We start from the raw sequence: 15,147 nt of genomic DNA on the forward strand, positions 1-15,147 counted from the left end.
AACAGATAGCACTGGTAAATTTTCTGTACTAACAAGACAAAAGGACTGTTATTAACTTAACAACACTATATAAAACAGATTAAAAAAAAGTGTTATGGTCCCAGGATTATTTCATTAAAACTCAGGGAGTGGCTTTCAAAATCTGCTAATTTTTGAAGAGCAAGTTCCAATATTCAGTGAATTGGCCTTCACTCATCACCTTTCCCTGTACGTTCCTGGGGAATAGAAGCGCATGTTTCAAAATTAAGGGAAAAAAACCCCAACCTTCCTGGATCTAAACCCCCTTCTGGTTGCCCTAACATCAGATTGCAGTTCAGCTGTGCAGTTTATTTGAAAATATGTAAGAAAGATACAGAATTTTAACTACAAAATCAAAAGTGTTAGCTCTGTAATTTAAGAAGTATAAGAATGACATTTCAAACACCAGAAGCCTTGAAAAAACAAACCCCCAAATCCCAAACACCACCACAATGGGTACAATATGAAACATTAACAAATAAAGTGGTGAAATTCTTCCCAGGACTAGGCAATTTACACTTTTTGATTTTGTGTGTTTATCAGGATGAAACTATGTAACATAAGTAAAATACATAAACACGTTAGAAGTTGGGAAGAAGCTAACTTTGAGTGGGATTCACAGCTCGTTCTCTGACCTCACTGTACTGTGGCACACTCTTTATCTTTCAGTTTACTAACAAATACTACTGGTTTTTGTTGGTTGTTTTTTTTTTTTTTACTTAATGTTTCATAAGGGAGCGAAAATCATAACCTCCTTCACATTAGGAAATATTAACTAGGAACAAATGATGTTTGAAAACAGAAGCTACATAGGAATGGCTTTTTCTGAGGACGTGGTTGCAGAGGGTTTCCAAGCTATACTTTATAATGATAAACCTACCGTGTATCAAATTGAACTACTGATGTATTTTCAAACAAACCAGAGTTGTGACTAAATACAGAGGATAATATTTTAATTGTGCTGGTCACTGACATAGGTAGATTAAAAAAATTCAACACCGACGAATGATAGAAGAGAAGTTCTATGTGCCTCCACACTGCCTGTACACCATGGATTTCTTGGAACTAATCTTTGCAATTTGAACATCTCCAGAAGAAATGAGTTAGGTGGCTCAGCTCTCACGGGTGGGATTACAGAATTAATCAGAAGCTGGCATTATGGCCTTCTCAGTGGCTGATTATACATATTTATTTGTTTATTCACAGCACATCTTTCATTTTTATTGCATTCTGGCCACTGACTATGAATCAGTTGACACAATTTTTAGATCATTTTCTTTTACTGATTTTACTGACAGGAAATATGTTGCTAAATGTGTTAGCTAATGTAATTCTAAGTACTTCAAGTCAACTTTCTACTCACTGCTATTATACACTGTGCTAAAATATAACATTAAAGCACTGGCAGACTCATACTGCTGATGGTAGGGAGTGATACAGGACTTTTCCTGGTAATACCATCTGCCATTTCCTTTTTGAGAACATGGTTTCCTGGCTATTTAATTCTTATTGGGCCAGTTCCTGATTAAAAGACAAATAAACCCCACAATGGTTAATGTCTTCAGTGATAAATACGTTCACTAAAATCAGACTTCTAATTATAAATGGATTTCTAATATACAATGTTTAATGACTATCTTTCCACCCGCATGTCATTTTTCTTATCTATTAGAACTGAATTCAAATGGAAAGATTTGGCTTGTCTCTACTGAGTAAAAAGGCAGGATTTACAGTCTTCAGTATATTGCCCATCTCATTTCACATAACTCAGCCAAGTTTTTGTTCCATCCTTAGAAAAATTCTAGACATGAACAAATAACATACTTCCCTTCACGTCCAGATTAATGCTGTGTTTCATTAATGTAATTTCCTACTCCAGATGGACATTCCTTTTTATTTCTAGGTGTTTATATCTTGAAGACAATGTTCGCATGTATGATTTTTTTATTCTAGCCTCTATAATTATCTCTGAAACCCTCTGAGTTCCTTTCACTATTAAAAAGTCTTGAGTACTGAAAACGAATTAGAAATAAGTGCAGTAAAAAAAATAACTGCTTCCTTGTGCTGTAAAGGAAAAAGATTATGAGCTCTCTGCTTAGTTATACTGACAGCAACACACTCCCAATTTTCAGTTCATTTGCACTATTGAGTTCTCCTTTCTCCCCCTCCATTTTCCATCTTAGTCTTTCTGCAGACTTTCCTCACAACGGCAATCCGCTGGGCCTAATTCATCTCCCAGTGCATTTCATTAGATCGGTTCCCGTCTTCAGCAGCCTACTTACCCGGGAAGTCCAATGCCCAAAGCTGTGACATTAATCAGATGCTGTGAGGCCCTGGTTCTGGGGACTGAATTATTGATGTATGATTTTGTATGATGCCTTATGGAAATCTACATAGGATTATCAGTATCGTACTTATTTATGAGTCCTCACAAGAATTTTAAAGTGTCCAGGATAACATGCAGCAATTTCTGCCTCTCAGTGGGAGCAGATTCTTTAGGAAAAAGTATACTCACATCACATAATTTCTGCAAATACTTACATTTATTAGGCTAGGATCTGCCACCTATACTATCTGTTGGATTGCTCAAAATTAGAAGTCTGCTTATATTAGTGTAAATATTGGTTTACATTTCCTAAAGAGAATCTTAATAAAGGAATTCTGAAAGCCACTTGCTCAATACGTACATACTTCAACAACAGGCAGTTGCTCTCATCCAAAATTGTTTGTTTATTCTTATTTTACTGATGAACTGACTGAAGGAGAAGAGCTGAGGTATTATATGAGGTTGGACTGCAGTGAAGGCTTTGGGCAGGATTTGAAGCCAAAATACGCTTTTTAGCATTTTTTTCTGCAACCCTTTATGTATCAATTCCTTGTGAAAATTCACAATACTCAATGGAGTTCTTTAAGATTAGTAGGTGGAGTGGTTCCCCTGTTTAATATATTTTTCATGTTAATATTTCTTATTTTAATTAGCTTTTGTTACCTTTTTTGATTGTCATAAGATAAAAATATGTTGTATTCATTGTAGCAAGTGTGAGACATAAGAAGGACTTCCCACTCTGTAACTGCACTGATCATCAGACTTTAGGTTCTAATTATGCAACTTCTGAAGCATTAAGGTTCACAACTAACAATTAAATGATATTAAGGACAAATCTTTCTAATTAAACTGCTGTGAAGCTATATACATCTGGATTTACTTTCCTGAACACGCATGCAGGAACATAGAGCATACATTTCTGTTTCAGTAGAACTGTACTGTGTAGTTTAACACCACTAAAGACGATTCTTATTTTCATGACTGGGTAAATGGACTGATTAACTGGCAGGTTAGTTCGGGGGTGTTAAAACCACATGATTGTCTAATCCATCTCTTAAAACTCTGACACTTGTCCTTTATTATGAGTGTTAAGATCATGATATCAATCAAAAGTAACGAGAGGAACTGCGCAGACCTTACATTAGGAAAGGCAGAAAGTGAAAATGAGAGAATATCAAGCAGCAATGGGTTTTTCAGGGATCGAGGTTTTGATTTGAAAGTCAAAGCAGCAATAGTCAAAGCAGTAATTGTAAGATAATAATAGCAAAAGTTATCTTTATGTATTTTTGGATACTACTTTCAAAATATTGTCATTCTTAGAAACTGATCACAAAAGACTTGTAAACTTTCTTTTTCTTGTTACTTTTTTGTAAATCATCAGTGTATTTCATGGCTAAAGACATTTTATCAAGCTCAGAAACTTGAAAGGGGCAGTTAGAGACAAAAAAAACAAAAAACAAAAAACCAAACCACAAACCAAATTTTACTCCAGTGCCTTTAATCCACACAGCCTTTAAAAAACAGTAGCAAGGTTGCCTGTGTATTATTCATGACTGTTTCCATGATGCATGGTGAAACTGGTAAAATGTTTAAGGAATTCTTCATATTAAACAAAGCAGAAGTGGTAAATTTTTACACAAATAAACAATACTGTTTAAGGGGTTTTTTTGTTGTTTTGTTTTGAAATTATATAGGAACACTTACCCAAAATGCTGCTGGCTGCACATAATTATTTGAAATTTTGAAGCTTTGGATAATGATGGGCATAGTTTCCTCTAAAGCACAGATTTTAGTATATGTGTACAACGATGGCTTGGTTTGCTTATGTTTTGATTGGATTTTTATTACATATGCAGAATATAAACTATATTAGCTAGTATTGAATGATACTGCACTAAGTCTTAACATCACACAGAGATACGCAGTTTGATGTAGAACTCTTGCATTCCTCAGTGATTCCCTACGATGTTTATCTAAACTGTGGCACACAGAGTAATTTTGAGGAAAGTTTCATTTTAGGTTTTGAGTTTTAACCTAAAATAATAGTTCAAGGTGAAGTCTCATGGAAGTAAGAAGCCCCCAGAACGAAAACAAATGAGCTGCAAACCAAAAAGGGTAAGAAAACAAATATCCCACCTCCTGGCTGCTATCTGAACATGTGGAATATATAGTGTTCTGAGATCCTTAATCTTTCATTCACTGGAGCTGTTTTACTGTTTAATACTTTCTAATCATGAGTAGAATAGGACGAGAGAGAAAGGGTTCTCTATTTACATCGATCTCTATTTACATGGATACTGGATGGCTAACTTACAGTACTCTGAAAAATGAAATTCTAACTTTAATTTCATCTCAGTGAGGATTACTGCAATATCAAGGTGAATTGTGCTATTGATATATGCAGAAACAAGATGGTTTAACTTTTTTGAGCATTAATGTTAGCGTGAGATAATGCTGTAACAGTTACAAAGGTCCACTAATTAAAACACCATAATTTTTTTCTCTTTCTTTATCAAGAAAGAAATCTATCTTTCTTTAATATGCATAAACTGAGATATATAAAGGTGCAGTGTGTGTTACGTTGTTACCTTGCCCCAGGCAATTTCAGCATCCAAATTGCTAGGCATCCCCTGCACAGCTGATCTCTTTGTCAGTTCTGCATCTGTCGCTGCAAGCCATTCTGTCATAGCATTAATTTCTTTTCGTAGCTTCCGGGACAATTTCAAGCATTTCTCTAACTCTTGCTTTTTTTCTGTCACCTGCAGAAAGAAAGCATGTGTTTCTTAACTCTTCAGTCAAACAATTTTAATGATTTTTATATACCATTTTCTATATGCCACTTCTCTATAAAAGCTTAGCTTGCAATTTTACAAAACAAGTTGCACTTTTAATGTAGTTATGTCTTGCCTTAGTTCTGTAATTTTGCTGCTAGAATGCAAACACCTATAAGAAAAAACATGCATAAAGACACTTTGAATTTGAACTAGCATGACTAGTTTTGAAGTCATGCATAGCAAACTAATTTGGAACAACTGAATTAACAGGCTTTCCTTGAGACACAAAATAGATGTCAAAACCCTTCAAAGAGTATATTTTCATATAGACGGCCATATAGTGATATTGAATCCTCAAGGTTTTCTCTGCGTAGCTACGTTACATAGAAAAAAATTCTCTGCCAAAGAAACACCAACATCTTGAAACACAAAAATCACTGAACAATGTCAAACTAAGGCGGCACAGTTAACTTTAAGTTTTTAATTTCTCAGCATATTATATTGTTGTCTTTTTAATACTCTTTAAATATAGGGGGTTTGCATAGGAATTTGTAATTTTTTTCTTTTTTCAAAGCAAATTGAAAAATAAATTAAAAATCTGCAGAAATGTGTCTCATTAGTAAATCCTTTCCTTGGTTTAATAACATTTATTTGGATCACTGCAGAACAATTCATACAGTTTGCATTACATTCTTTGATGCATTCTTTACTAAGCTCTCTTGCACCCCTCCCACCTCCTTATCAAAAGTGTGTCTGCCACTTTAGTATGCACGTTGCTCCCAGCATGCAGTCAGACTCGCAATAGGAACACTTGTATTTTGGTTACGTAATGATTCTGCTTTCTTTCATACAGAGGGGGAACACCAAGGTGTCCTCAAGTGTCCTCATGTGATTCTGTTTGGCACTGACTAAAGATTAGGCATCTGTACTAAATAAATCAACAAAAGAAAGTTGCAACACACATTTTTCTAGAGAGCTTCACAAGCATTTACTAGCAGTAGGCTACATTACAGACGTTTTGAAGACAGCGCAGTTTGTAGACTGTAATCCCAAGCTTCTGTTCCACAGTCCTCCATCTTCCATCATAGTCCCCTTTCAAATTCTTCCTCCTTACCTGCAGTCTGTTTTCTCACTTCTAGTTTCCTTAGAGCATTAACCTTTGTTCACATTTCCAGAAAATCTCTCACCCACTTTAATTCCCAGGACACATCCCATGGATTCCCAGTCTCTTTGATGGGAGTCTTCACCACAGACTTATCTGCAGCACCTTTCTGCTTTCTTCCACACTTTCCAACCTTTCAGATCATCCTAAGTCTTACCCTCCACCACTAGCTTGCAATCTTCTAGATCCCTATATTCACCTCTTCACACTCACAGCTTTTCGGTTAGGTTTTTCATAGGCTGAATGTTTTGGACGTGAAGTACTGTGGACAATCTCTGTTTTTAAGTTCTTTTAAGCACATTACATGGTACCTGGAAGGAAGGCTGAGTATTTATGTTGTCTTGACTGTCTTACACTACATTTTGGTGTAACCTGGAGGAATAGGGGAAAAAATCCTCCCTGCAAGCCCCTGAGCATATTGGGGGAGAGAGAGAAGGTTCCACATACTTAGTAGAAAAGGCAGAAGAGTAAATGAAGACTTCTCAGATAGACATTAGGCAACTGGTGGTTAGAAAATACAAATTAATAAATTATGTTGTGCTGAAGTTTAAAAAAGGTCAATCAAAGAAGGTGGACTAAAAGTGTTCAGTAGGTCACTAATATTTAAAAGAAATTACTAATTACCTTGCACATCAATTAGTAATCAAGTGAGGTTGTAGACACCAATTTTTATTTAAGTATTTTTAAATAGAAGAAAATTGTCTACAGTAGTGACAGGTGTCCAAAACTGGTATGAATATCTACTAAAACTATTTTGGGCTTTGGCACTGTTTGAGTAGAAGTAGAGGTGCAATGATCAAATTCATTCCTACCTCTACTGCCAAGGAGAGTTTGAGGTTTTAAAATGTAATAGGATGTTATGAGGTTAGGTACCTGGCTTTTGCTATCCCTGAGTAAACAGATCAGATTTGCCCAGGGAACAAGCAATAATACATCCCTGATCGTATATTATCACTCTGTAGAGGCTTACTACTAAAATCTCAGAACATTTGTTCTTCACTGAATATGCTTTATGTGCTTTCTTTTATGCCAAATTTATTAAATGAAACCGCAGAACCTACAGTCAGGCCAAGAGGTAAATCCCTGGGAAGAACCATAAAACTCAGCTTTTTAGAGCTCCATTCACACATGGATCCAGGAATCCACACAAATTTTCACCTCTTCTTCTGATGAGTATTAATAGTCATTGTAAATAACTATTTGCAGGTACTTAGCAGCAACACAATGCAGAGTGCACTACCCTAAGTGTGAATGCCTGTGTAAGAATCCTAAACACCTGGTATACTATAAAATGAAGTTACTGATACATGCCCAAACACAGAAAGAATATTTGCGTTGCTATATACATCTCTAAATTCTGTATATAATATCAATAATATTACACTATTTCCATGTACATTGTATCTATCCAGAGGTTACTGATTCATTAGTTTCTGTTTGTACTTCAAATGTAAAGATGTATTTCTAAAGAAAAATAGGAAACAGTGCCCTCTAAAGGCCTTCTGTTTCATGCAGTGATACCAAACATACTATCTCCATAAATTTTCTCTATATTTTAAAGCTATTTTAGCTATGCTAAATAGTTTACTCGCAAGAATCCTTGGATGTAATAAATAAAAATAAAATGAGAAAAGCAGATATTGGAATCAAAAGAAAGGTATTTTACAGCCTTTTAGTCTTACAGCCAAAAATTCCTGTGCAGGAGTGCTATTGTGAAGAAAGACCTGACCTTGTAAGTAATAGCCCCTACTGCACGCAATGCCCTTAGGAGCGCAGCAAGAACATTATTACTGCCACTTTCTTTTAGAGACCAGCTGCCTGTTCTGATGAATTACCACACAGAGATTTGACAGAAGGATGCTACAGACCCTACCTCACAGCCACTCACAACTAACAAATTACCTAAGCTTTAATATAGTATTTGCATATGTACATGTATATGTGCTTGTGTCAGAGAGAGACAGAATAAGGGCAAGTGAATGCATAAGTAAGCACAGGCATGCAATATTTATCACAAATGCAACCACTACACCATGATATTCAAATGACATTTTGCTTTCTTGCAAATTCATTTCAAACCTATTTACACTGAGGCCACTGCTAAAGTTTCAACATTATCACCATGCTTTTAAAGCATATTTGGTGAAAAATGAGGGGCAAAACTTGATGTTCTGCACAGACAAAACTCATTCCTAGACCAAAGAGAGGTTTAAGGTCTGATACTACTTAAGCAATTAGGACTATTCACAGGTATTTATATCCATATGTGTGTGCTAAAAACAAAAGGAACAAATAAAAAAACCCCACACCTTCCCATTCTTCTTAAGGGGAAGAATTCCTAGGTTCACAGCGTCTCAAGTTATGTTACCTATCTCTGGGCTTTTGTGACTCTCTCTAAAACTGTTAACTACCATGCTATATAAAAGTAAATGTGAGAAATTACATCTAGGACAACAAAGCTAAACACAGCACTGCAGATTTTTGAGACCCATTAATTTGCAATAGGGCTCACTTCAGATCACTAATGGTTTCCTAATGGCACATTTTTATCCCTTCATTAGTTAAGAGAGGTTTCCTATAACAATGGCACCTGTCTGCTGTTACGTTAAACATAATGTAAGAATAAATGCTACAGTCCTTTCTAAAATAATGGAGAAACCAAATATGTTATCTAATCTTAAATGATAGCTTTCCACACCTTAATGAAGCAGACTGTTTAGTTTTCTTGACACTCAAAAGATTGATGTCTCTTAATGACTTTATTTTCTAGCAAGAGAGAGAACTGTTTTAATTCAGGTTCCCAAATGAGCATTCTCTCTGACAAAAGTGATGTTACTCTTATTGTTTTGTTGTACGGTAGTCAGTGGGGCTTGATTATCATTACATATTTAAACCACATACTGACTGTCAGTATTACCATGGGCTCATTTTCCTAGTTTGTAATAATTTATGGTTCTAATAATTTATAATCTGACAAAATAAAGAATTTGCATTCTGTCCTATTTCATATATTTGAAGTATATAAATTTTAGAAATAAACAGACAACTATAACTGTCATTCACAGCCTTCATTCAGCCAGTTACAGCACCAAATTTACTCTAATCCTACAGTTTTTAGAAGTTCTGTGGATAGTTTTAATAAGGGCAAGAGGAATAAAACAGAATAATGAAGGATATTTGTTAATTGAATTATTTGTACGGAGTCTTCTTTAGGACAATGCACAACTCCTCTTCAGAGCTCAAAGGTCCATGTAGAGGATTGTACTTCAGGAGCAGGCAACACACTCCATAGATAACGCAGACCCAGAATAAAAAGCCTTTAGGGATTGACACACGATTTTTTTTTTTTTTTTTCAATCACAGTCTTGCTAATATTGGTTAGTAGTCTGTCTTTCCTACTGTCTGTTTAGTTGACTTTTAGGAAAAATTGAGTAAACAAAAACATTCTCCTTTTGGGAAGTGTAACAGCATTTAACTGTATATGAATTGATAAAGAAATAGATGATGTATAGATGGAAATTTTACACAAGGAATGACAGTACCTGGGAAATGAACAGGGATTGATTCTACAAGGTTAATTATACATAAATAATTCATAAGGTAAAAGTCTGCCACATTTTGAGAACTATTTGGTTTTTTCTGTAGGTGAAGCTGAGATTATATAAAGAATATTGGGAAAGTATTCACGTAGTCCTCCTAATTATACGCTGACATTCACTAAGTGGTCAAACTGAATACTGTATAAATATCAGATTTTTTTTTTTTTTTTAAAGTTGTATTCCAAGGCAATACATTCCTCATTACAGAGCTCAAAGGATGATGGTTCACTTTTTACCAACATGAAGAAATTTGATAATCCCTATGGAATGGAGGATGACAAATGACTAAATTCTAAACAGGGGTTTGCTGGTATCTGAGATGTATAACAATGGAACAGTTATTCCACATACTCATAACTAAACAATATTCTATGTGGCTTATATATTAAGATACAGTGAAAAGGTAAGTCAGGGTTGTACATGACATGTAAACCAGGGAACGGTTATGACAATAACTGAACACATGTGTAGTTAAACTCAAAAGTGTAGAAGAAGAAAAGCAGAGTGGTACACAAATGCCTCCTGAGGAAAGCTGCAGCAGCAAGAATTTTTCCTTCAACAGATTTTTGAACAGCAACAAATGGAAATTATATACTTAAAGAGCTGTACAGTCAGAGGCAGAAGGAAATTAAAAGGTAGAATTCTCTTTTTTATGAAGTAGCTCTTCAAGTAAAATGTGAAAAAACCACAAACAAAAACTAAGTATTTTTCTGACCTGAAGTGTTTTGAAACAAGTGACTGTTTGAGGCATTAGAACAAAACAACATCCCTCTGACACCTAAAAAACAATGAACTAGTAGGAAAAAATATATTAAAACATTAAGAAAGTATAATTTTAAATTGTAATAAAGGAATTTTATATTTTTCTAGAAGGTTATTTTTTCTCAGAGCAACTGAATAGCCATTCTAATGACTGCCTTTGCTTCCATTCTTTCTGTCGCACTGTTTAAAAAATGTGAGGGCCTTGAAAGGAACCAATAAAAACCCCTGTCTACTTACCATACGAAGATTATTCTTCACTTTGCCAGTTAAAAAGAGGGCATAGTTTTGTATTAAAAACACAGAGCTTACCTTTGCACCCAATTCATTATATTGCAACTTCAAAGCTGTAAGCCTTTCATCCAGTTCTTTTGGGTTCTCTGTCTGCTGCTTTTGAACAATCTGCCTCCCAGTTTTTATCACTGTTTCTACTTCAGACTTCACCTCACTCAGGTTTTTATATAATTTCTAATCAAATAGAAATATGAAAGAGAAATACCACCATTAAAACAAGTAAAACAGAAAAGACTATTGAAGGTATTATAAAGATGCTCTAGGAATCTTTGCATTGTTTGCTGTATAAAAACACCATCATGCATGACTCTGAGCACCTTCCACTCCCATTGGAAAGCTAAAGGAGTTGAGAGGTACTATAGTATGTGAACTAAGGATAGAGAAAACTCACCCTGAGCGTGTGCGTGTATTTAAAAAAAGTTTATGAGAAAAATTGATCAGTTTCTAAATCAGAATTCAAATTAACAGATTCAGAACAGCCTATCTTTACTAATATTGGCTTCAAAGACTTGTCACCAAAACCAATGGTAGAAATGTTATAGATAAGAAAGTACACGCCATCCCTAATTGTTTTAAGATATGACAAAGGTTGTTTTCAAACCGATTTAGATAATGCAGTATTTAAAAGAACAACAGATGTCTTCTGTCAATTGATACAGCCTGTTGGATGTATTTAAACTACAAATAGCCACTAAATCCATTTAAAAATCTGACAGTTTTTCATACTACTAAATCAAGAGACTGGTAGGATAGAGGATTTCCCCTACATTTACTAAATGTAATATTTAGTATACACTTAGTAAATCAAGGAATTAAAAAAACTACATGAAAAAGTAATGTAATCAGGTTAAACCAAAATATATTATATATAATTCACTGCATTTTCCTGCACTATTTCAATGGCTAAGCAAAAAATAAGGGATAAACAGCTGTTCAGTAAGCAACGGCATGCAAGCAATCTGTAAACACAATACATTTCCCTAATATTTCAAATGAGTGATACTGAGAAAAATGAAAGTGTTCTTTCTTTCCATATGCAGAAAGTTGGTATCATCATCTAAACATACAACTTGGTAACTCAAGCCATTTAACAGCCACATAAATGCCCAACTAACATTCACATAAGTACAGCAGAAGTTGAATTTTTTTTTTTTTTTTAATCTAAGAATAAATTCTGCCATGGCATGGAAATTCTACTGAACTCCACAGTGGGAAAAGACTCCACAGAGCTACAGTGTGTCCATTATCACACAGGTACATGAAGAATGGAAAAAGTGAAGCTGTTGAGCAGCTTTATTGTTGAGATGTCTAGCTTAATTCTGTGTTCCAGCATTTTGCCATCATGTGTTGGAAAATAAACTTACTGTCCTGTATATTTTGACAGAACTGCAAAATAAATGACACTGTATTTTTTTAATCTGTAATTTTTTGAACTTTTCTTTTAGCAGCAGTATCTCCCACAATGTAAAATCTATTTCTAGTACATCTAGGCAGTAAAGACAAGACTTTTTTTCCAGCAGGTCTGACAACAAAAAAAACCCAGGTGCATTTTCTCCATAATCTAAAGTTAATTACCAAGCCAATTCTTAACATGGTTGTTATTTTATTTACTTAAAGGTAGTATGTATATAGTCCAACTGCTTTCTAGGTGCTTAATATGATAAATACATTCTTCATCACTGAAAACCTGTCAACAAATTAGGAAGCTGTTGTATGATGCACACTGGCTAACATCTGATGGGATACTATGACTAGATTTTTTAAATAGAAACATTATGAGATTCTTCGTAGATAAAGATGCTCTAAAAACACTGTAAGTCTTCCATAGAATATGACAGGGCTGCAACAGCTAGCTGCCGAGTGAAGATAGATACTTTAATTCAGTACAGGGCTTCTAATTACAGGGCCTCTTATCATTCTGATAAGAATATGAATTTAGGGGTAATTGCATTTAAGAAAAACCCGAGATGTAAAGAAGTAAGAGCGACTTGTTCCAGGCTTATTTTTGAATTTAAATTCTTACATTGAGATCTGAAAGAGTTTGAGGGGAAAAAAAAACATCTGCAGGCATGCCATTGCTCCAGAAAAAAAAAAAACAGCTGAAGACAAGGATCTGATTGTCCAGATTTTTGCTATTAAAATCCCCATTTTATTATCATCAAGCACACGGTGTTCATCTCTATCTTTACTCCCTTCAACAGTAAAGGGGTACAGGATTACAGGGATATGAAAGGGATACATACAGATCTTCCTCATATGTTTTGTGTTTCCTGGCTAGAATAGACTTGTTCACTGCACCATCTCTTTTGGTTAAATCACAGAGTTCCACGACCATAACATGTTGTGGAAAACAGCGAATCCAGGGAGATAAACTCATATGCAAGATGGGAAGGGAGAATTAGAAAGGGATCCTGACTGGCTTTCTCGCATAGTGAAAGTGCATGACCACTGTTTGAAAGTTCACTGAAATGAGAACGTTTTGATTCCCCTCCCCCCCCAATTTTATGAGTAACTGATACTTTGTTTCTCATCGTTCTGTAATTTTTAGCCTTCTCCACATAAATCCATATTTTCAAAATTTTTCAGTCATTTAATTAGCATCCCATGCTTCTGAGAGGTCTTTGCCATGACAGAAGAGAACAACATATAGAAAGGAAAAAGTTACTGTAAGACTGTTAGAACTATTTCACCGTGTTATTATATCCTGGGAAACTTTGAAATTGAATACAATTTTAAGTGTACAATGTCTTTCTAACCTCATTTGCAAACAAGAAAAGCAGGACAAGGAGGATCAAACACTTCTCTCTATCCTCCTCTCCTTGAAAAAATCGAACTTTAACTAAAAAGGTTCCTAGAACTTAAATTGCATAACTTTGCTCTAAAATCTTTCTCAGAATCTTTTCTAATATCTCCCAAAGAAATATTGTCATCGTCATTGAAAATACTTTAAATCTGAAAGGCAGAACAGGCAGGAAACAAATAGAAAGACAGCATCTTTAAATATTCACCATGCAATGATCCAACTGTGACTGTACTACTTCCTGCTCAACACTCTTCATCTCCAACCTGGGCACCTGCAATTTCACTTCATCTAAAATTCTTTTACATTCTTGTAGGCGCTGTTCAAAGTTGGCTGGCTTCTGAAACAAGCGAAACCTCATGGAGACATCCTGCAGCTTTTTCTGAAAAGTAAGCATTGGTGAGTAGTAAATGTGAAATCAAATCAACACTGAAGCCAAGTCTTAGACCCATTTCAGAATACTTAGAATCCATTATCAATCAGTAGTTTCTTTTTTAAAGAATTCAAAACTTTTTGGGAAAATACCAGCAGCAGAGAACCTTGGTCTTCACAGGAGGAAAAAAATTCTTGATTCATCCAGGGCACTGGATTCAGCAGAGCGAGTGAGCCTATATACTCAACAGAAGAAAGGGAGTGGTTTTGTAATTTCCAGCATGCAAAATGTTGGGGGGTGGGGAGCGAACAGGGGTTTAATGACTCTTAGTTCCTCAAAGAAACCCAAATAAAGTCGCTAGGCAGTAAGTAAGTCTAGCACAAAACCTGAGATTTAGATAATAAAATTGATTTCTATTTCAATTTAAAAAAGCATAACCTAGAGTAAAAAGAAAGTAATTTGAAGGCAGAAAAAGCCATGACAAGCATGGCTTCTAATTTCATAATTTTCACAATTTGTTATCTTTGTCCATTAATTATGTTGCTTGCTCACATGATCCCTACCTCAAGGGGAGGGAAAACAATTAAAAATAAAGCAAAAAAAGGGCACTTTAATTATCTACTTGAATAAGAACTAATTTCTCTTTAGAAGTACAGAGCAAAGTACTAGTAGAATAAGTTTTTCTATTGTTTGGAAAAAAAAAAAAGACTGCCACTAAGAAATGGCTAAGTAATTAAATAGGAACTTGGCATCTGCAAACACACTTTTGATTTTTTTCTCTTCAAATACTGAACACTTTATACCAATACAGTGTTGTCTGTACCACACAAACTTGAGAAAAACTATAATAAGGAATAAAATTAGCCTATACATAGCATTATTAAAAATCTACCAGATTTCTGTGAAGGAGGCAGGAATCATGAGAAGACGACAATTCTGGGTAACACAGAGAACTGTGTAGATTTCAGCAGTTCCTTCCAACAACTTTCTTCATTAAATACTCTTAGTGAAATTGAGATCCAATGGGGTAAGAAAGGAACTC

The 15,147-nt window shown here is 34.9% G+C and overlaps 1 protein-coding gene across 1 annotated transcript in view; it reads right to left on the bottom strand.

Moving 5' to 3' along the window:
• LOC104073603 (dystrophin-like) overlaps nt 1–15,147 on the bottom strand; it is a gene marked incomplete at its 3' end in the record, with an annotated part of 62,710 nt that overhangs the window by 16,640 nt on the left and 30,923 nt on the right. The window contains exons 8-10 of the mRNA XM_009573446.1: nt 13,941–14,114; nt 10,951–11,106; nt 4,933–5,103 (exon numbers count right to left, since the gene is read on the bottom strand). Coding sequence (XP_009571741.1) covers nt 4,933–5,103; nt 10,951–11,106; nt 13,941–14,114 — 501 coding nt within the window. The remainder of the gene's footprint in view (nt 1–4,932; nt 5,104–10,950; nt 11,107–13,940; nt 14,115–15,147) is intronic.

This window comes from Fulmarus glacialis, unplaced genomic scaffold, assembly GCF_000690835.1.
Source record: "Fulmarus glacialis isolate BGI_N327 unplaced genomic scaffold, ASM69083v1 scaffold19802, whole genome shotgun sequence".
Lineage (NCBI taxonomy): Eukaryota > Metazoa > Chordata > Aves > Procellariiformes > Procellariidae > Fulmarus > Fulmarus glacialis.